At 33.1% G+C, this 22,769-nt stretch overlaps 3 protein-coding genes across 6 annotated transcripts; 2 read left to right on the forward strand and 1 right to left on the reverse strand.

The window, feature by feature from the left end:
• The first annotated feature begins 7,761 nt into the window (after nucleotides 1-7,761).
• LOC116141307 (purine permease 1-like) lies at nucleotides 7,762-10,197 on the forward strand. Its single transcript, XM_031426829.1, has 2 exons — nucleotides 7,762-8,703; nucleotides 9,701-10,197. The coding sequence occupies exons 1-2, from the start codon at nucleotides 7,981-7,983 to the stop codon at nucleotides 10,037-10,039; spliced, it is 1,062 nt and encodes a 353-aa protein (XP_031282689.1). The 5' UTR covers nucleotides 7,762-7,980; the 3' UTR covers nucleotides 10,040-10,197.
• An 879-nt stretch (nucleotides 10,198-11,076) lies between these two features.
• On the reverse strand, nucleotides 11,077-20,229 carry LOC116141294 (chaperone protein dnaJ 1, mitochondrial). Of its 4 annotated transcripts, none has more exons than XM_031426815.1 (19): nucleotides 20,068-20,229; nucleotides 19,873-19,978; nucleotides 19,654-19,743; nucleotides 19,474-19,565; nucleotides 18,925-19,008; nucleotides 18,657-18,695; nucleotides 18,297-18,407; nucleotides 18,160-18,201; nucleotides 17,974-18,061; nucleotides 17,744-17,808; nucleotides 17,388-17,450; nucleotides 17,225-17,297; nucleotides 16,632-16,723; nucleotides 14,277-14,348; nucleotides 13,340-13,396; nucleotides 13,142-13,190; nucleotides 12,994-13,069; nucleotides 11,994-12,083; nucleotides 11,077-11,530 (listed from the first exon to the last, which is right to left on the reverse strand). In XM_031426815.1, the coding sequence occupies exons 1-19, from the start codon at nucleotides 20,092-20,094 to the stop codon at nucleotides 11,503-11,505; spliced, it is 1,344 nt and encodes a 447-aa protein (XP_031282675.1). In that variant the 5' UTR covers nucleotides 20,095-20,229; the 3' UTR covers nucleotides 11,077-11,502. The 4 variants fall into 4 exon arrangements, with proteins under 4 accessions (XP_031282675.1, XP_031282673.1, XP_031282672.1 ...); XM_031426813.1 differs by lacking the exon at nucleotides 14,277-14,348 and adding an exon at nucleotides 16,337-16,408 and having other exon boundaries at nucleotides 11,077-11,494; XM_031426812.1 differs by lacking the exon at nucleotides 14,277-14,348 and adding an exon at nucleotides 16,337-16,408 and having other exon boundaries at nucleotides 11,077-11,494; nucleotides 13,142-13,193.
• A 183-nt stretch (nucleotides 20,230-20,412) lies between these two features.
• On the forward strand, nucleotides 20,413-22,757 carry LOC116141318 (pentatricopeptide repeat-containing protein At5g27460). The gene is made up of 3 exons (XM_031426838.1): nucleotides 20,413-20,470; nucleotides 20,557-20,815; nucleotides 21,239-22,757. The coding sequence occupies exons 1-3, from the start codon at nucleotides 20,436-20,438 to the stop codon at nucleotides 22,472-22,474; spliced, it is 1,530 nt and encodes a 509-aa protein (XP_031282698.1). The 5' UTR covers nucleotides 20,413-20,435; the 3' UTR covers nucleotides 22,475-22,757.
• Nucleotides 22,758-22,769: the final 12 nt, after the last annotated feature.

A 22,769-nucleotide genomic window follows, 5' to 3' on the forward strand; every position in this document is an offset into this window, starting at 1 on the left:
CCAAGCAATGGCAAAATCACTGCATCATAGCTTGGCTATGCAAGACGTCATTGTCATAAAATCAAGCGTCACGTCGAGGCCACATGGTTGTTGGTCGATCGGTCACACCCATCCCCAACTAGGGCTGTAAATGAGCCGAGCCGAGCCAAGTCTAGTTTTTGACTTATCAAGCTCGGCTCGTTTGCTACAGGATCGAACTCGAGCCTGTCGAGTTAGAAAAAAGGGACTCAAACTCGAGCTCGATCAAGTTTGAGTTGAGTTTGAGCTGACTCGACTTCATCTTCATCATCTGCATCTTTATCGCCATCATCTTCATCATCTGCATATCTTTATCTTCATCATCTTCATCTTCATCCTTTTCTTCATCTTTATCTGCATCATCTTCATCTCATCTTCATCTTCTTTTTCGTCTCCATCTTCATCTCATCTTCATCTTCATTTTCGTCTCCATCTCATCTTCATCTTGCAGAACATCACGATTTACGCTGCTTCCATCTCCATCTTCTTCATCTTCATCTTTGTCTTCGTCTTCTTCCTCAACACAACCTTATTTTGATTTTTATTTTTTATTATGAAAATTTGCAAGAACAAATTTAGGGGTTAGGGTTTGTCGATTTGGGAAATCTGATTTGGGGGTTTAATTTTGTGTTTTAGAACTAATTACATTGGGGGGTTAAATGTTGTTTTTACAAATTTTTAAAACTAAAGAATAAAGATAACATTTCAGTCCCCACAATTTATAAAATATAACAAATAGAACCCTGCTTAGCCGACCCACATCAGGCTCACGAGCCTACGAGCCAAGCCTCCCCATGTTCGAACTCGACTCGTTTTATACAGCGAGCTCGAGCCGAGTTGACTCGGCTAATCATGAGCCAAGTCATAAATGAGCTTCAGACAAGGCAAGCAGAGCGGACTCGCGAGCCGCTCAGCTCGTCTGATAGCCCTATCCCCAACACCACCAGCCAACCACCTTTCCAAACACCTAACCACCACAAAACAAGGATGTACCCAACAAAACACCACACATTAATCGGTAATTTCTAAAAGCATAAGGTATTTATAGAAATGATCTTATTTTATAAAGATAACAATCATAATACCATTTTGTTTTTTGTAACTGACGTATTTGAGTTAATTTGTGTATATTTCAATTAATCTCTAAGATTTATTGAACATTTTGTAAGCCCAAAAGGCCACTCTTTGACCATCAAACCAACCCTTTGGGGTTAAAAAAAAAGAGTAATGTTACACTTAAAAAGAAATTTTACAAAGATCTCAATTCAAAATGATGTGACAAAAAATGAATGGAAGAGTGAATTTAATGAGTTTGACTTTTTGTTTCACTCTTCCATTTATATTTTACCACCTCACTTTATATGGAAATATTTGTAAGATTTCTTTGTAAGTATAGTATTATTGAAAAAAAAAACAAATTCATATTACCATTTTTTTTCTCGACCATTATCATGATACAGTTCTCCTATAATGTTATAGGATTGTAATTCATAGCTAATAATATAGGACCATGAAGATGATATAAAATCCTCCGGTTCTCGTGTTTAATTTTGTTTCATTTGAAAATGCTAACGTAATAAGTGAAGAGGATTTGTAATAACAGTAGCGTTTCATGTTTTCTAACAGAAATCTGACTATTTTCTGACCTTCAGAGGTTGACGAACAGAGCAGAGCACGTGATGACATCTTTACCGACATGCTTGTTTAATACCCGGGTCACCAGGTGATTCACATTTCATTAATATGATTGATATTTTTAAGACAGTAATATTATTTTAATATACTCTATTTCATTATAAAATAGTATATTATTTTAATATACTCTATTTCATTATAAAATAGTATATTTTTTCTTTAGCGGCCGTCCGTGTTTAGACTCTTGGACACTTGATTCTTTTTAAAAGGAGTAAACAACTTTTTCCATCTAAATAATTGTTATCTACTTTTTCCATCTAAATAATTGTTTAGTGCAACTGTTTCATCCTGACTTATTATCCGAGTATAAAATTCTATTATCAATTCCCAACCTCACATTACCATTATTCTCTTCTTTAATTATCAATTACTAAAATTTTTTAAACCTTACTCCCATCGATCCCACCAATCATTAACAATCGAGTGATTAAGGTTTAGACAGTTACCCTTTTTAAGTCAAATTCTGATCAATTTTAATCATCAAATCTAATATTTCATCACCAAAAGACTTATTGATTTTCTTTTTTAAAAGTTTCAATAGTCTTGACCCGAGTTTGCTTTAGTTCGTTATCAAAATATAAATATAAATAATAAAATAATGTTTTAAATATCTTAAATTGAGAAAATATCATAGAATCTTTGAGTGGGAAAAAGTAGATAACCCTTTAAAAAGTGATAAAATTATTAATTTCATATTGAAAAGACATTATCGGCTCGGGTGATCATGGAGTCTTAGTTACTTAATGCTTTACTCTGATACGTGAAGACATATGTAATAACATTTTAAATAAAACACTTATTTATCTAGAAGGTTGTGTCAATCATCGACTGGCGGAATATCAGAATTTGATCAAATTAAGTCAACTCAAGAAGTAGAGAGTTTAAGGACGTCGGGACATGATAGAAGTTGAAAAAATAATTATATGGATGATTTTATGACCAATTCATATTGTTGTTATCTATTACTATGATTATAAAGACTAAATACTCCCACTACTCAACTTCATAGAAACAACCACTTGATTATATTGAATGAGAAAGTGATTATGATCCACAAAATTTTGTGGCCATTAATTCTAACTTTAAATCATTTACAAGTATAATATATCAAAAAATCTGAAAGAAAAAAAAAAAAAAAAAAAAGGGGGAAAAATAAAACTTCATAATTATTATACAAACTAGACATTGGGCTGCGTGTTATTTGGATATCTTTGTTTAATATTTTGAAATAGGTTGTAAATAAATTTATTCTAAGAAAATAAACTCATTAGATTAAGATAAAATAATTGTGACATTATACACATTTTAAAGTAAATATAAATTTTATATATATATATAAAGTTGGGTTAAAATAAAATTAATAATTATATCTATATAATTATTAATATCAATTATAGGTATATATCATTAAATCATTCATCTAACTTGAGAAAATCATCTGAATATTATATGATATAATTATATTTTCAGGATCATCACCTTATATTATTAATATTATTTTTGCAGGCATGTCTTTAATATTTAATAACAGTTTTTTTGTAATGAATCATGTATGATATTTAAGATCACCTGAATATTATTAATATCAACTATTTAAACTTAAAATTTATCCTGAGTTTTCGCAATTTCTGTAACTTATATTTCTTTTCAAGTTGCGTTGCGCAGGTATGTTTATTACATATTTTTTTACATTATTATTGTTTTTTTTTGTGTTTTAAATATATATTTTCTATATTGAAATTCATTTTATATTGAATTGATAATTAAAAAATCAATAAATAAAATATCCACAAAATGAACTCAAAGTCTATATCATCATATTTCTTCTCAAATATGTTATTATTTGAAATTCGTAACCAAAGTTTAAAATTTTATCAAGAAAAGCAAAAAAAATTGCAAGATAACCCACTAAGTATTATTGATAAGTCTATAAATCAATCAGAAAAAAAAGAAACATTGCTGAAAAATGTGAACTTTTAAGCAAGAGACTTGCAGAGCTAAAAGAAAAAACTGATTTTGATTGTTGAGAACAAAAAATGAATTATTTTTTTATCATTATTTTAGAAATAAAAAAAAAATTAAGAATGTTGAGAAGAGAACTCACATAGAAAGCAGCAACAACTCCAATAGTATAATCTCAAGGAAACTTAATTGCAATATTGAATAAGTCATGAAGATAAAGGTCTTGTGATACAAATCTATTTACTGCAATTAGAATTGACCACCACTTATAGCAAAGAAAACATTGGATGATAGCATCCTAAAGAAATATGATAGTTGTAAAAGCCACAAAATCCACAAATTAAACAATAAAATAAATCCAAAAATCAACAAAAAGAAATATAACAAATACAATAAAACTATATATCAATATTTGTTTTCCTTTGTTATCACTAAAATTAAATTTCTTTTATATGTGTGATGATAAAATAAATGATTCGACAGTAGGTCTATAATTATCTTAATTCATCGTATAATATATCAAATTAAAGCCCTATCTTTCTAGTTTTCAAAGATTTAAACCGCTCATCAATTGGATTTTTATTGAGCAAGTTATGACTAATTTACTACTGACTATTCAGTGAAAATCGAGAAATAGGGGAAACCAAAATGTGTGTGATAATAAAAGGAATTGTTAGATAGTAGGGTTACATTTAACCAAATTAAGCACATAATATATCAAATTAAATCCCTATCTGTCTAGTTTCTAGAAATTCAAATCTTTCATCAATTGGATTTTTATTGAGCAATTTATAGTCAATTTACTACTAATTGTTCAGTGAAAACCGATATGTGTGTGATGATAAATTGAATGGTTCGTTATATTAAGCAAGAGACTCAGTCCACTCTCAACACAACAGACTTATCGCCAACGGCTTCAGCATCTGCAACAACCTTATCGGCTCTAACAACTTGATTCCATTTTAAACTCTGCTTCCATATATCTTGTACTTGATATCTATTGCTTATTTCAAATGTATTCTTATCATTGTAAGTATAACAACCTGAGTTGTATAATAAACTAATACACGGACTGGTTTGGTATTGAGGCCAGAAACCTTTTTTCATATCTTATTTCTTTCATGGTATCAGAGCCACTCTGCTCACGCACGTCTACACTGATCCTTATATATATATATATATATTTTTTTTTTTTACCTCGTCTAAATGGCTGCCTCATCCTCTATCAACTTTACCTTATCGGCTCCAACAACTTGATTCCATTTTAAACTCTGCTTCTGCATATCTTGTACTTGATATCTATTGCTTATTTCAAATGTATTCTTATCATTGTAAGTATAACAACCTGAGCTGTATAAATAAACTAATACACGAACCGGTTTGGTATTGAGGCCAGAATCCTTTTTCATATCTTATTTCTTTCACGGTAGTGGGGCTACAGTTATCAAAATTAAGCATATAATATATTAAATTAAAGCCCTATCTGTCTAGTTTCTAAATATTCAAATCTCTCATCAATTGGATTTTTATTGAAAAAGTTATGATCAATTTACTATTAACTATTTAATGGAAACTAAAATGTGTGTGATGATAAAATGAATTGTTCGAAAGTAGGACTATAGTTATCCAAATTAAGCATATAATATATCAAATTAAAGCTTTGTCTGTCTAGTTTCTAAATATTCAATCCTTACATCAATTGGATTTTTATTGAGCAAGTTATAGTCAATTTACTACTGATTGTTTAGTGAAACTGAAATGCGTGTGATGATAAAATGAATGATTTACTTAACCCAAATTTAAGGGATTATCATATTAGGATTGACAAGAAATATTTCAAATAACACCTATTAATTGGAAAACGGTATCAACCAAAATTAATTTATTTAAAATATATACTCGCACATCAGCAGGACATAAACAATTAATCATTCATATAACAAATTAAAATACATAAATGTTTTTATAGAAAACATATTCAACACAAATGAATTGTTTCTACTAATATAAATATGACACATACTCATAGTTCGGTTGATAGTAAGATCATCCTCAATTTGATCTTAGTAAAGTACATGAACATTTCCTTGAAAACAAATATAACAAAATTTAATCAATCTTTTTGTTAAGATTGTTAAGGAATAATTATTCATTCGTATAACAACTGTTACCTGAAAACGAAATCAACAAAAGTTAATTAATCTTCTTATTAAAATTGTTAAGGAATACACTTACCATTCAGTAGGACTAACACAATTAATTATTCAAATAGATTGACCAAACAAAAACAATCATTCAACCAAATAATAACTGTTAAAATAGTTAAGAGATATACTTATAATTTATTAATAAAATAATTAGAAGGTATACTTATAGTTAAAAAGAACGAATCAAAATAACAACTCATTTGATAATGTCAATCGGACCTCATTCCTTTAGTCTATATCAATTCATGAATCTTTGACTTGTAAACAACAACAAAAACATAAATAAATAAGAAATCATCGATTAATAAAATCATGAAGAACAGACGTATTATTGACACAAACTAACATGACCTATAAACAATTAACAAAAAACCAGACGTATTGTTGACACCAACTAATATATTGCGATAATACACAACTGAATATATACTCCTTTTATAATATTTTATTTAGACCTTTCGAATGCCAACACAATTAAATACAAATTGATTACGAAGAAAAGTTTGCAATGTCAATACAATGTACCTATATAATTATCAATAAACATGTATGCTTTTACTACCAATGCAATGCACCTATGTAATCCAATCTTTATGTCTATTTGTTTAGACTTTGGAATACCAATGCAGTAATTACTATTATCTACATCATCACCAATAAAATTTAACCACATGACAATCACAAATCCAAAGTGTCATTATGGTTAGACCTTTAGAATGTCAATGCAATGCACCTAGATAATTAGTATTATTATTAATTATTAATACAATCAATGCAATGCACTTATATAATTCAATATTTATGTATATTTATTTAGACTTTGGAATACCAATGTAATAATTAATATTGTCCGCATCATCACCAATAAAATTCAATCAGATAGCAATCACAAATTTAAGATATCATTATAATTAGATCTTTAGAATACTAATGCAATGCACCTGTATTATTATTATTAATTATTACTACATATCCTACTTTTTTAATTCATTAATAATTATAGATAGAGCAATAAATATTAACCTAATGTGTTAAGATAGAGCAATTTGATTGACTTATAAATTCAATGTATCGAAATAGAATAATTTTAGAGCTCCTAAAATGTGTCACTGTCAAGTAATCCATATATATATATATATATATATATAATTTGATGCAAATGATTCATTAGATATTTCCATTTAGGCGGCTGGATAAATAGGAATCCTTAGATTGTGGGTCAAAGCAGCTGTTTGATTAGCAATGGCAATGGGTAACAGTCCAACAACTGGTTAATTTTATCTTTTATTTGGATAAAATATTAATTACATAAAAGATAGTTCTTAGTATATAATATTTTATTAAAAATCTTATAATCTGTAATTTACTAATTCTAAAAAGGATACAAAGTAGATACAGGATCAATAAAGTATATTAAATAAAAATAAAGGTGAGAGTAAAATCAACACGCTTCTTCTTTTCTGAAAAATCAATCCAACCTTTTCAAATAATTCCTACCTTTCAACTCAAAGAGAAGATATGACTCCCAAACCATTTCAAATAATTCCTACCGTTTCAAATGACTCCCAAACCTTATCCTATGTCTGTCCTAATGTAAGTCAACGAGCATGAGAAATAATTCCTACCTTTCAACTCAAAGAGAAGATACGTTCGGCTTCGAAAACCTCTTCCAGTCTGAACCCAAGGAAAGTTCGGTTCATTGTCTTGTTTTCTGTAGCTTCCATGGCCACAAGTACTGTTATGTCAAACCATCAGTACTCGCACATATGCATAAATATATCATTCAAGTCGATCTGTCACTGTAATTTTCACAAATGGTAATTTTCAGTCATGATAAACGTTCTCAAGTTGGCTCAATGATTGGTAATGGGAAAATATTACATGACCAGGTATTCAAATTTGTTTGACCCCACAAATTATATCAACAAAGAAAAACAGAGGTATGTACAATTGGTGTGTGTGTATTATATATACATGCACATCTTATTCTTGTTTTGGGCTGTACTGATGATAGATAATCCTGTCTTTTAGTGAACGCTTGACTATAAGTTATTTCACCATTCACATACACACAAACAGCTCAATTTCAACTCACAGAATGGCGGAGATGGAGTCAGCTGGTAAGCCCAGTACCGCCATGAAAAGAGCTCTTCTCTTCCTAAACGTTATCCTCTTATCTATAGGCAACTGTGGCGGCCCACTAGTTATGCGTCTCTACTTCATCCACGGAGGCAAACGAATTTGGCTCTCAAGCTGGCTTGAAACCGCCGCTTGGCCGTTTATTATCATCCCCATCACCATAGGTTACTTTTATCGCCGCCGCAACCAGTCATCACCCACCAACTTCTTCTTGATGAAAACTCCAATATTCATTGCCTCAGCGGTTATTGGCGTACTAACTGGCTTCGATGACTATCTCTACGCTTATGGCATGGCTCGTCTTCCTGTTTCTACTTCTTCTTTGATCATCGCTACCCAGTTGGCTTTCACTGCAGCTTTTGCTTTTCTTTTGGTCAAACAAAAGTTCACCTGTTATTCAACAAATGCTATTTTTCTGTTGAGTATAGGAGCTGGTATTTTAGCTCTACATACGAGCAGTGATCGGCCGGCTAATGAATCAAGCAGGGAGTATGTATTCGGGTTTCTTATGACAGTCGCGGCGGCGGCTATATACGGGCTTATCTTGCCGCTGGTGGAGTTGACGTACAAGAAGGCCAAACAAGAAATAAGCTATGCTCTCGTGTTGGAGATTCAGATGGTGATGTGTTTGTTTGCTACAGCTGTGTGTACTGTGGGAATGCTAATTAACAATGACTTCAAGGTAATTTGTCTTTCTCTTTTGCCGTCTTCTGCATATCTCTAGTTTAGATCATCATCTGTCTGCATATTTTTAGATTGTCATCTACTTCTATGCCAAGTGAAGCTTACACACATGACAATTGCTGATCAAAGAATTATAGGTTCATTATTAATTAATTATTCACTAAACAATTTAATAAGCAAAAAATAAAATAAAATAAAGCGCTAGGTTTATTATTACTAAATTATTTAATAAGAAAAAAAAATTAAGCACTTTGACAAAGTATTGTTGTGGCCGAGTCTAAGGAATATTTTATTTTTTAAAATCAAATTTTGTCAGCCGAATCAACGAACTACGACCAAAAGTCGTCATGACAGCCCTGGCTAATAAAGAAAACAAAACCATGCATGGATTTGTTTTGTTTAACATACGAAAATACTGACAATACATTTTAGTTTTTGCCACATAAGAACTCCTTAACCCTATTGGATACAACAATAAATGTAATAGAAAAGAAGGAAAAGAAACAAAATTACTAGTCAAGTGTATACTGACCAATATCTCCCATCCCGGCACTCTTTTATATATTCAAATGCCAAGTAGTGGTCCATTACAGATGGGTATCATCACAAGTTCTTCATTTATCACTTCAAGATATAGTGTCCAATGGAAGGAGGGCCTAACTTACAAAGTGGCCATTCTGTAGTATAACCCTTGGTAAACTTTAGTTTTAGTGACTGGAAGACATCCCATATGCTAGGGTCCATTCTGTGGAGGTCTTTTTACAGGCATAATCATAAAGGAAGGAGAATTATTCTAAACCTCAATCATTCAGCAAGATACCTGTGACACTCTAAAAAAAAAAAAAAAGTAACGATGAGATTTCAACATCGTGGTGACTTTGGCCGAGTGGTTATACACGGGGTTTTTCCCCGCGAGAATTTCAAAATCTTTACGCAGAAATAAATAAATTAATATTTGCAATTCCAGATTCATGAAAGTTGATTTATTTTTGTAGGTCATTGGAAGAGAAGCTAGAGAGTTCGGGCTGGGTGAAACAAGTTATTATGTGCTGATGATGGGAAGTGCATTAATCTGGCAATGTTTTTTCTTAGGAGCAATAGGTGTGATTTTTTGCGGGTCGTCTTTGTTATCAGCTATAATCATCGCTGTTCTACTTCCGGTGACAGAAATTCTGGCAGTGATTTTCTACCAAGAAAAGTTTCAAGCAGAAAAGGGTGTTTCTCTTGCACTATCCCTTTGGGGCTTTGCTTCATACTTTTACGGGGAAGTAAAACACACGAAAAAGGAGAAACAAACTCCTCAAACAGAGATGCTTCCGGTTTCTAACCCATGATGAACCGCATTCATACCTGTTGTATTATCTTTTAGGCAAACGAGCCAAATCTTTGCTGGCAAAGATTCATGTTCGTGCCAATATTAAATAATTTAATCTTCGTTTTAACTTAAAACTAGAGACTTTAAGAAAAGAAATAAAAAAACCCTTTATATCAATTGGTTTATCTTGTCTGTGCATTTATTTGATGTCCCTATCAATATCATACATGATCTCTCACTAAAACATATATATCAACTTGCTGTTCAGATACGCACATGCACCGTGTTTGATCCAACCATGTTTGGTTTAGTGCTTAGTTAAATACGGGTGGGGGTGGATTTGAACTTTTATGGATTGATATGGAGCAAATTGAATATTGTTATGTCGGTTTTATCGAACGCAGAGATGCGCTTGATATGTTAGGTCCGGATGAATAACAGGGCAATTAATACATTTATTAGATATATGAAGTAGAACAAGCTATAAGCATCACCTTTTCTTTCTCATGCCTGCCTTAATTTGCATCTATCTGAATTATTCTTATTCATGCGGTCCTCACTTCTCACCAATCTTTCCTCGTTCTAGCCTAATTATCTGTAATGATCTACATTTAGAATGTTAAAATAAAAAGTTGTCAAGTGGTGCAGCATCTTAATTTTGTTATATCATCTCATCAAACTTTGTTCAATTAATCACCACTGGGTAGCTTGATTGTGAAAGAGCAAAAAGGGTTTTATAAGCTCTTGAGTTCAAATTCCCCTAAACACTAATAAGGATAAACAATGGGACTCTTATCAGGATAGCAATTCCAAGTCTTTGAGAAATTAATTGAGAGATTTGGGTTTAATATTATTCTCAACTCTAATAAAGAAAACAAAGAAAATATTGAGAAGGTTTACAACCCAACCAGATCAAAATGGTTTCCGTATGTTGTGTATCTTATAGCTGTATAAGCTCATGGGCTAGATCTCATCACATGTTCATTACTGTTTATTTCGCGGCTGTGGGCTTTCTTCAACCGTAACCCAAAAAGGGCATTTATTCGCAATGGCCGATGTATTGCATTAGCATATGAAATAAAAATGGAAACAGATACAAATTCAATTAAATTTACCACTATAACTGGAAATTTATTATTCTTTACAGCAACAATGACCTATCAACATATTGAAACTATAGCGGAACCAAAAAGAGAGCAAAACAGGCAACGACTTGCTGCCAATGAATGGGGTTGAAAAAGGTACTTGACTGATTGTGTAATTAAACTGTTGACTTTAGATTTGCTGAAATCCTTCAAAATGGTGAAGGTGGCACTCCCAAGATCTCATTATGGTTGTAACATATCTCTCCATCAAAGTTACGTTGAGTTGTGTTCAGCCCATTGTTTTATTCAGGAACAAGAGGATTAATAAGAATAGAGAGAACTCAAGCATAAACTTGGGACCTGATACTCGTTCAACAATTTGCTGCCACCTGAAAGTTCAACCAGTAGATAGCTGCTGATAAAGCCTGTTATCCATTTCAGGATCTTCATTACAAACGGTAAAACGACTATAGCACCAACCTTCTAAAGTCAGAATTAAGTTAATTGCTTCAAACAGATACTAATTTGACTGTCTATAGAATTCAAATTTAATAACATAGTTCTTTACATACAAAGTCCAATATCAGTGTTAAAAACACACTGGTTTTAGTGGAGAAAGAACATTTCTGAGATATGAAAGAAGGCAAACACACAAAACTATCCTCTAGATGTCAGACAACAAACATGCAGCTTAGACTATCCCAAATTCTTTTCTCCTCCAACATTGGCCAGTATAGTCAGCAGACAAATTTTTGTACTAAATTATGTCAAAGAACTCTATGGAAGGATCACACATAAAACTTTACTATGCATAGACTAATGAAATTTCATGTAAGTAACATGATAACAAGGATAAGGAAACATGTCATGAAAACATGAATTACTTACCAATTTCCTACACCGGAGGTGCTGTTCTCATTATTAATTTCCTCTTCTGCAAATTCCTCCAATATAGCACGTTGGCGTTCATTTAAGGCTCTACCCAAAAAAGAAAAAAGAAAAAATAAATTCCAAATGATATAGCTCATTTCTTCTAGCTAACCACACAAAACACAATCCCAAGTTCTAAAAGTAATCAGAGTGAAAGATCTCATTTCCACATTTAAATTACTAAACAAACTGTCAAAGTTAAGTATGACTGCTAGATTCCACAGTTTTTCTATCTTTAAAAATGATCTATCAATTTGAAACATAAGATAACAAGTTCAAGTCCTCAAAATCGCCACATCTTTCCATTGAAAATAAACCATGGGAATAAGATCTAGTAGCTATGCTTATGCACAACAAAGAAAAGTAGAACCAGTGAAATAGGGACGCAACAGAGGAGGCAGAAAACACTTTCATACAACTAAGACAAAAGTATCTAAAAATATATATTTGCAAATTGAAAATTATTTTTATGGTAACAAAATCCCATTTTCACATGGTACCGATCCTATGTTTTCACAGCACAACCAACAAAACTGACTTCCAAGCCAAGTTTACAGTAATGAAGAGTCAACCAATGGAACAAACAAGAACAAAATGCAAGTTCAAGATCAGCGAAAAACATAAGTGGGCACCCTTAACATAATCAAATACTCAAGTAACCATTAAGTTCAATTTTCTCTATCTCAAGTTCCAGACACAACTAAGGAATTGCTGGTTAGCCAAATTCTCTTCAGCAAAAATAGAATTTCTATTCGTATGTCCAGAATATATAACATTGCAGAAAAGAAAACCAAAAAAAGGAATCTCCAAAGACAATCACTCCAAGCATCACACTCATCCTTATTAACAAATGTATGTTAAGTGAGCACCTTGGGCGGTATAGTGAATAATAAAATATCAAAATATTGCATTTACGAATATATTTAATAATGCAACAAGAGTCGAAAAGAAAGCTTACTTAGGGAAGTTAACACGAAAGCGCACATATTGATCTCCATGGTCTATAAGAAAACCAGGTTTTGGTTTTGGTAGTCCTGCACGAACTTATAGGTTAAGCATATTAAGTGATGGGAGAAACTTAAGCATGACAAAATAAGATTCAATACCTTTCCCTCTTAAGACTAACAGTTGCCCATGCTGAACCCCCTTTGGTATCTGCTACAGCAATAATCGCAAACAAAAATTAGTTAGCATAACACAAACTCAACTCTATATACAACACAAAAAAGTCTACCTTCAGTTAAAATGCAAAGTAATATTATGTTTATAGATGTGTATAAAAGAAAATAGGACAGAACTATTACTTTTACTTGCACGTTCCCCGACAAAGTAGGCACATCAACCTTTCCGCCAAGAATAGCCTGTAAGAAATTCAAACTTGCATTTGTTTATAAGACTAATTCAACTTCAAATGCAAACATTATTGTTTCAGTATACTCATTCAGGATGAAGAAGCTAGGTAGATGGGTATGACGCCTGGGAAAAAAAAAAACTCAAGTTCTATACAAGAACCCTATTTCTAATAGTTCTAGCAGATTGCCAAAGATAAGAAGGTCAAGAATGGGACCCTCTCTTATATTAGCAGTGGAAACTGTCTAAAGACGAGGAGCCCTTTTGGAAGGTATAACACATGTATTGTTCATCTAAAATATAAACTAAAGGTAAAACAAAATATGTCATCCATGAACGCATCTTTCCAGTGTCGAAGGACCCAAGAATTTGCAAAATAGGCCCAAGGGAAGCGAAGGGATTCAAATAGCATAACTTAGAAACCCCAATTACCACTAAATGATTAAAAAGTGGTTAACAATGCAGTCATTTAACAATTATATATATGATATTAATGCTGCAATGTATAAAGAAGATAAACACTTTCTAAAATCCTTCCCAGAATCTGCATACTCTGATTCACTGCTAATGCTACAGTGTCAATGTCAGGTGCAGTCACAACTTTAAAAGTGAATATTATGATGGTGGTCACTTTAAAAAGAAAATAACCAGGTACTTAAACAAAAATTAGATTAACTGTCCACTAAAAGTAAGAGGCTATAAGAATGGTAAAAGAAAGTAATTTAAAAAAACTAAACTGTAATTTTCCATCTAAAAAAAACAAAGAGAGATAAAGATGTTGATTAATTATGAAGCAGTGAAGAGGACTTAAACATGGCCTTAAGCATAGATCCGATCAGAAGGTAAACTAGAAAAGTGCAACAAACACTTCACAAAGGATTTAGAGCTCACTTGTGTAAAGCTGATATTAGAGTCCACATAAACATCTGCACCATCTCTAGTAAAGACAGGATCATTGGCTACCTAATTAAAAGAAAAAAAAAAATGTTCAGAAAGTAAAAAAGAATAAACATCCCAACAAACAATTACTTTCAGTTCTATTACCAATATGCCATTTTTATGTGCAAGACTACCTTAAATCATGTTCAAGTATTTTCATAATCTAATTTTCAAATATAGATGTAGGCCACATCAAATGATAAATATAGCCAATCAAGCAAAGGAAAAAAAGTGTAAAAGATGTTGCCTTTAGTTTAATGAATAAGTTCCCAGGTTGGCTTCCCCGTCCAGCAGCATTACCCGCATCTGGAACACGTATTGTATCTCCAGAGTCCACCCCTAATTTATTGAAAAAGAACAGGGGAAATAATCAAAAAGATGAATGCAGAAAATTCGACAGTTAAAATAATATAATATAACTTCAATACATTTTTGTCAATAAATGGTAAGATACGGCTTGATGCATTTGCATTCCTAATTAACTAAATGTTTGATACGTCAAATCAAAATAGCACATATCTTACCAAACCATCAAAATAATTGTGCAGCCATATAAACTCTCAACATAATACTCACAAGTTTTGCAGCAAGTATTTAGCATGCAGTTTCATAATCTTCAATAGTTGTATTACCCATGGACCTTAACACAAGATACAACTTTGACAATCATCATAAAGCAAGTTATATGAAAGAAAAAATTCAAAATCAAACCAATCTAATTGCAACCTCATCATTCTGTTTTAAACTATTTTAATTTTTTTACATAACCTTCCCAAACCCACATTTTGGCCACCCAATATAGCTTAATGGTGTTATCAAAGATGAGCATTAAAACTTAACCTGCTGGAATTGTCAGTTTGACTTCTTTGACGCCATCAACCACCCCTGATCCTCTACATGAGATACAGTGTTCCTGGACCAGAGGGGGAAACAGAAAATTACTAATATTAGTTACAGAAATTGAATGCATAGAAGAAAATATCGAATCGAATTCACACCAGACCTTAATTATTTGTCCCGTTCCTTTACAAGTGCTGCATGCTGACGTAAATGGAGGAATTGTAACCTGTTTCAAAGTAGATTAACATTAGAAAGATTACTTAAATAGATAACCGTCAAATTCTCCAACAACAAGCAAAGATATTGTCTTCACAAAGTGATTTCAAAAGGATTTATCCACTAGGGTAATGCTACGCGTACTAACGAATTTTACTAATCAGCGTACTAATCTTTGTTAAAATTACATATGGTATCCGTACTATGCTTTAGGTTAGTATGCTAGTTAGTAAAAATCGTTAGTACCCATAGTATTATTGTATCCACTATTCATCAACAATGTAAATCTTCGAAGCACTTACTCTTCCTATGCCTCTGCATCTGGGACAGACTCTTGTTTTGGCATCTATTGGGTAGCCACGCCCATCTGGATCAATAGAAAAAGGATGAAGAAACTCAAACATTAATGACAATGAAACTAAAAAATTCTTGAAATAATAAGTGAAAGGAGTAATGTAGATGCAATTGAGGCCTTCTGTTGCTGATTTCCTGTACATGGTATTATTCCAAGATATTTTATAGTTTCACTTACGGCAAGAATCACAGGGCACAAATGCATCAAAAGATGCATGTTTTGTACATCCTTTAGCAGCTTCAGAAAAAGAGAGTAAAAGCTCCACCTATGGAATTCCAAGCAAAACATGGAAAAATATTTAACTTGGGAATGTAAAGACTTAGTTTTATACAGATACTGGTGACCAGAAGCAAAAAGGTTAACCTGAATATCAGGTGCAAATTGGTCAGTCTCCTCTTCAAAAATCTGCAAACCATCAATGACTTCTAAATTCAATACTAACAGGTTAGGACAATAGANTCCAAAAAAAACAAAGAGAGATAAAGATGTTGATTAATTATGAAGCAGTGAAGAGGACTTAAACATGGCCTTAAGCATAGATCCAATCAGAAGGTAAACTAGAAAAGTGCAACAAACGCTTCACAAAGGATTTAGAGCTCACTTGTGTAAAGCTGATATTAGAGTCCACAAAAACATCTGCACCATCTCTAGTAAAGACAGGATCATTGGCTACCTAATTAAAAGAAAAAAAATAATGTTCAGAAAGTAAAAAAGAATAAGCATCCCAACAAACAATTACTTTCAGTTCTATTACCAATATGCCATTTTTATGTGCAAGACTACCTTAAATCATGTTCAAGTATTTTCATAATCTAATTTTCAAATATAGATGCAGGCCACATCAAATGATAAATATAGCCAACCAAGCAAAGGAAAAAAAGTGTAAAAGATGTTGCCTTTAGTTTAATGAATAAGTTCCCAGGTTGGCTTCCTCGTCCAGCAGCATTACCCGCACCTGGAACACGTATTGTATCTCCAGAGTCCACCCCTAATTTATTGAAAAAGAACAGGGGAAATAATCAAAAAGATGAATGCAGAAAATTCGACAGTAAAAATAATATAATATAACTTCAATACATTTTTGTCAATAAATGGTAAGATACGGCTTGATGCATTTGCATTCCCAATTAACTAAATGTTTGATACGTCAAATCAAAATAGCACATATCTTACCAAACCATCAAAATAATTGTGCAGCCATATAAACTCTCAACATAATACTCACAAGTTTTGCAGCAAGTATTTAGCATGCAGTTTCATAATCTTCAATAGTTGTATTACCCATGGACCTTAACACAAGATACAACTTTGACAATCATCATAAAGCAAGTTATATGAAAGAAAAAATTCAAAATCAAACCAATCTAATTGCAACCTCATCATTCTGTTTTAAACTATTTTAATTTTTTTACATAACCTTCCCAAACCCACATTTTGGCCACCCAATATAGCTTAATGGTGTTATCAAAGATGAGCATTAAAACTTAACCTGCTGGAATTGTCAGTTTGACTTCTTTGACGCCATCAACCACCCCTGATCCTCTACATGAGATACAGTGTTCCTGGACCAGAGGGGGAAACAGAAAATTACTAATATTAGTTACAGAAATTGAATGCATAGAAGAAAATATTGAATCGAATTCACACCAGACCTTAATTATTTGTCCCGTTCCTTTACAAGTGCTGCATGTTGACGTAAATGGAGGAATTGTAACCTGTTTCAAAGTAGATTAACATTAGAAAGATTACTTAAATAGATAACCAGTCAAATTCTCCAACAACAAGCAAAGATATTGTCTTCACAAAGTGATTTCAGAAGGATTTATCCACTAGGGTAATGCTACGCGTACTAACGAATTTTACTAATCAGCGTACTAATCTTTGTTAAAATTACATATGGTATCCGTACTATGCTTTAGGTTAGTATGCTAGTTAGTAAAAATCGTTAGTACCCATAGTATTATTGTATCCACTATTCATCAACAATGTAAATCTTCAAAGCACTTACTCTTCCTATGCCTCTGCATCTGGGACAGACTCTTGTTTTGGCATCTATTGGGTAGCCATGCCCATCTGGATCAATAGAAAAAGGATGAAGAAACTCAAACATTAATGACAATGAAACTAAAAAATTCTTGAAATAATAAGTGAAAGGAGTAATGTAGATGCAATTGAGGCCTTCTGTTGCTGATTTCCTGTACATGGTATTATTCCAAGATATTTTATAGTTTCACTTACGGCAAGAATCACAGGGCACAAATGCATCAAAAGACGCATGTTTTGTACATCCTTTAGCAGCTTCAGAAAAAGAGAGTAAAAGCTCCACCTATGGAATTCCAAGCAAAACATGGAAAAATATTTAACTTGGGAATGTAAAGACTTAGTTTTATACAGATACTGGTGACCAGAAGCAAAAAGGTTAACCTGAATATCAGGTGCAAATTGGTCAGTCTCCTCTTCAAAAATCTGCAAACCATCAATGACTTCTAAATTCAATACTAACAGGTTAGGACAATAGATTGCATTAACATGAAAACATGAAAACAGGAGAGGAGAAGTACCTCAGAGAATATTTTATGGAAAGAATCAGAGAAATGAGTTTGATAAGCATATCGAAACCCCTCTGCACCACCAGTATTATAGTCTATATTCTCCGAGCCTCTACTTCGCCCCTTCATTAATCATAAGGATAAAAAGAATAATTCAGTTAATTTGAAAACCTTTAGTGTGACACAAGAATCAAAATGCATACATTTTGAGATTTTTAATATGTAAAAGTTAAGTGCCTCATGCAAAAACACCGAACATTATTAAAGACAGACCAAAGATACGTAATGACTACAGAATCACAAACTAGAAGTGAAAGAATACATAAGTAAATGAAAAGAAAAAGATGGAGAAAGAAGAAAAAGAGTAGTTACCATGTCATACTGAGCCCTCTTCTCAGAATCTCGCAGAATCTGCAATATACCAGAATGAGCAAATCATCATAAAGAGAATTGGGGCTAGTGGGACCATGTCAGAACAAGATCAGTTACATTTTTAGTAGGAAGAACAGAAGTTAATAATCATGATGGTAATGGACAGAGAAAGTACAACTATCAGACTAAATCGCATCAGAAAATTTAAAAAAAAATATATATAATGATAATAATTATTATACTTCACAATCCAACCAAAACTACAAACCTCATAGGCATCTCTTATCTCTTGAAATTTCCTCTTTGCAGAAGGATTATTCTTATTTGCATCTGGATGATACTTCTTGGCAAGCTGCACAATTTTGTGGATACCAACATCTTAGAAAATAACCATAAAAATAAAAGGTCTGTTAGATGATCGATAATCACATTAAACCAAGTGCAGACATGATTTCCCAATGGCATAAGTGGTAGAAAAATATTTGGCAACGCTGCCAACCTCAAATATCCCTAGATTCATAGTACTAGTAAAATTAGATGCATCTCCGGTGTACCTTCCCAAGTTCCATTAAGGATCCCACAAGCAAAACTATTCCTAAAAGTAAAAATAGCCCACATAGTTTTCACCCAAACACTAAAGCCACCTATTTTAAAGAGCTAAGGAAAAATTAAGCCACTGACCCCATAAAGAACAGCTAATAATGATTGCAAGATAGCAGAAAAGAAAGAACAAGCCATCAGAAGATGTGGTTTCCCATGATCATGATTAAAATGTAATTCCCTAACTTAAAAGCATATTAAGTGCTCAAATACTCACGGCATGAAACGCCTTTTTTATCTCATCCTGGCTCGCATTTTCAGGAACACCAAGAACTTCGTAGTAGTCTCGCTGACTGGAGTAGCAATATCCTTGAAAATACATTAAAATAGAACAATAAGAACCAAACAAATATAGAATGCTCACCCAGAAAAAATGGTTAAGAAATACAATAAACACCTGTGGCATGAATACAGCGCTTCGCCAATAACATTCCCGTGGTTGCAAAATCAGCATGTTTCTGAATAAAAAAGGTACAACTATGCAAAGCTTATCCAAACCAAGAGGGCAAAAAAAAGAAAAAAAAAAAAAAAAACTAAATAATATTAGATAAACCTGATAAGAAACTATGCTATCTATAAACTTATAATTGGATAAACAAGTGAAAAAAGAAATTACCTCTTCCTTGAAATAACGATTGATGCAATGTAGAAGCTTTGTCAAGCCAAAGATTTTGATTAATGGGCGATGTTACAACCATAGATGACTGTAGCAGCCGTCGACACTGCAGAGTAATAGACAATATAAATAAATAAACTATAACAAAAAGAGAAACCGAAGTGATTGGCAGTGATTTTTGGTTCAAGAACTGACCATCCCTAACCAGCTAAATCTTCCCATTTTCAATTGATAGAGTGTTGCTCCTCTCAGTGTGCTAGCAAAATCGGTCGTTTCATACGACTCGTTTTTTATTTAAAAAAATAAAAATTCGTGTTACTCAAGAAATGGATCATCGTAAGGACATCAGTTTTGGCACCGCTGGTTTGGGGTTTATGAGGGGCTTAACAAAAATTCCTAAAAATACTATAGGCCAATACGCTGTCGTTTTACTGACTCAAGAAGTTAATCTGTCAATTGAATCTGAACCATCCGTATTTTTTAGGACGGTCCTTAAACTTTCCTATGCCTCCATAAGATGATATAGAGATAAAAGTCATAGCCAGAGTGCTCCAACGGCTTCTATGGCGATTCGCTCGCTTTTTGCGAATTTAAAACGGTGAGTACAAGCTTCATACTCTTTCTTCTAGTAAATATCCTCTCATTACTCCTCATATTCACGGTAAAGTTGTTACTGTAATGCAGCAACAAGGTTCAGTTCGGACCAATAACTACGTGGAGGTTAATAACCTCAGACGCCTTGCCAATTAAACCATTTAAAGAATCTCCCATTACCAAGGACGGCGAACTTGGGAGTAACATTTTGAGTTTGAAATTTCCATGGCGCAGTGCAACCACGGTGATTCAAAACTGGGTGGACTCGGGCCACGGGATTACCATTTCGGAGCTCCGATTCATCTATAGGAAGCTACTGAAATTCAAGCGCTACAAGCACGCACTCGAGGTTTAAGTTTACTTCCCAAAGTTTTTGATTGTGGTGGCGCCACTATTTATTTTTTTTTTTTCTGATAAAAAAATTGAGCGGTGTTGCCGCCAAATTGTGGAAGAGTTTGTGAGTTCTCTGTTAAACTGCTTATTGCAAAATCAATTAAAAATAAATTAGTTTTTTTAATATATGTACTCAAAATTTATAAAAGCAATTTTAATTGGAATCAGCAGTTTCTTGAAAGCCTCAACTGTTTTTTTACTAATTATTGGCATACTATATAAAGAACCTTTTTATTTTAGATTCTGCACTTGTTGAACGTGGTTTTATTGGGAATCCATCTTTGGTTTTGGGGCATTGTTCTTTACAATTGTTGGAACAAATCTTCAAAAAAAAAAAATTGTTTTTTCAAATACATTACATGTTTCTGTTAATGTACAGATATTGACATGGATGGAAACTCAAAACAGTTTACGGATGTCAGCTAGCGATCATGCCATCAGATTGGAACTAATCATTAAAGTCCACGGTTTAGGGGAGGCTGAAGAGTATTTTATGAGCATTCCCGACAGTGCTTCACAGAAAGCTGCCTGTCTCCCTCTTCTTCGTCGTTATCTAAAAGAAAGGGCCGTCAACAAAGCTGAGGCTTTCATGGTGAAACTGAGTGGCTTGGGGATGATTGTGAGCCCTCATCCATTTAATGAGATGATGAAGCTTTATATAGCTACTTCACAGTATAATAAAGTGCCCCTTGTTATTCTGCAAATGAAGCAGAACAAGATACCCAGAACTGTTCTCTCGTACAACCTTTGGATGGATGCTTGTGCTGAGATTTGTGGGGGCCCTACAGTTGAAATGGTTTATAAAGAACTGTTGAGTGATAAAAATGTTGAACTGGGATGGAGCTCCCTATCCACTTTAACCAATGCTTACATAAAAGCAGGCCTTGTTGATAAAGCCTTTGTGGCACTAAAACTTGCAGAGAAGAAGCTGTCTGCCTCCAATCGCCTGGGGTATCTTTTCCTTCTTACTCTATATGCCTCTCTGGGTGATAAGAAGGGAGTTCTTCGGCTTTGGGATGCAAGTAAAGTTGTGAGTGGGAGGATCACATGTGCCAGTTACATCTGTGTATTATCATGTTTGGTGAAGCTAGGTGATTTTTTGGAAGCCAAGAGGATTTTTATGGAATGGGAGTCCAATTGTCGAAATTATGACATTAGAGTTTCTAATGTTCTTTTAGGTGCATACATGCGGAATGGACTGGTGAAAGAAGCTGAATTATTACATCTTCACACATTAGAGAGAGGCGGCTGCCCAAATTATAAGACTTGGGAAATTCTTATGGAGGGATGGTTGAACAGCGGGAATATGGTCAAAGCTATAGATGCCATGAAGAAAGGGTTTTCTTTGTTGAAACATTGTGATTGGAGACCATCACATGGTAGTTTATTGGCCATTGCTGAGTACTTCGAGAAGCATGGGAATTTTAAATATGCAAACCAGTACCTTAAAGTCGTCCATCAATTTGGCCTTGCAAGTTTACCAGTGTATAAATCATTGCTTAGAATGCACCTTAGTGCTCAGAAACCTGCTTTTGACATCCTTAAAATGATGGAGAAGGATGGCATTGAGATAGATAATGATACTTCTACCCTTGTTCAAGCCTTCAACTCGTAAATAAAACTATGAACTGAGTCCTATCGGCTCCCTGGTGGAAACAAGTAAAATTGTTTTTAGGTTTTGATTTTGAAAACTAAGCAAAGGAATACATGAAAGTTCGTATACCAAAATCATGGCTCCCTTGGTTGACGCAGGTTTGTTATTTGTTGTTTAAAGCCTGGAGTTTTGGTAATTCAGATTGCATAGCTGCTCCCAGATGGATAAAACTTGGGCACTTTCCTAATTTTAGCAAAATATTTGTGATACAATATCATTAATACTTTATCTATCATACATAGTCTTTTAGAGAAAT

The sequence above is a fragment of the Pistacia vera genome, unplaced genomic scaffold (genome assembly GCF_008641045.1).
Source record: "Pistacia vera cultivar Batoury unplaced genomic scaffold, PisVer_v2 Contig397, whole genome shotgun sequence".
NCBI lineage: Eukaryota > Viridiplantae > Streptophyta > Magnoliopsida > Sapindales > Anacardiaceae > Pistacia > Pistacia vera.

Bases quoted from the DNA above. Each gene is read 5' to 3' on its own strand.
- LOC116141307 (XM_031426829.1), top strand. From the start codon at position 7,981: ATGGCGGAGATGGAGTCAGCTGGTAAGCCCAGTACCGCCATGAAAAGA. The intron at 8,704-9,700 runs GTAATTTGTCTT...TTATTTTTGTAG, and splicing joins TAATTAACAATGACTTCAAG to GTCATTGGAAGAGAAGCTAG.
- LOC116141294 (XM_031426812.1), bottom strand. From the start codon at position 20,094: ATGGGAAGATTTAGCTGGTTAGGGATG. The intron at 19,009-19,473 runs GTGAGTATTTGA...AAAATTGTGCAG, and splicing joins TAAAAAAGGCGTTTCATGCC to CTTGCCAAGAAGTATCATCC. The intron at 18,202-18,296 runs GTACTTCTCCTC...GATGGTTTGCAG, and splicing joins TCCATAAAATATTCTCTGAG to ATTTTTGAAGAGGAGACTGA.
- LOC116141318 (XM_031426838.1), top strand. From the start codon at position 20,436: ATGGCGATTCGCTCGCTTTTTGCGAATTTAAAACG. The intron at 20,471-20,556 runs GTGAGTACAAGC...ACTGTAATGCAG, and splicing joins CTTTTTGCGAATTTAAAACG to CAACAAGGTTCAGTTCGGAC. The intron at 20,816-21,238 runs GTTTAAGTTTAC...GTTAATGTACAG, and splicing joins GCTACAAGCACGCACTCGAG to ATATTGACATGGATGGAAAC.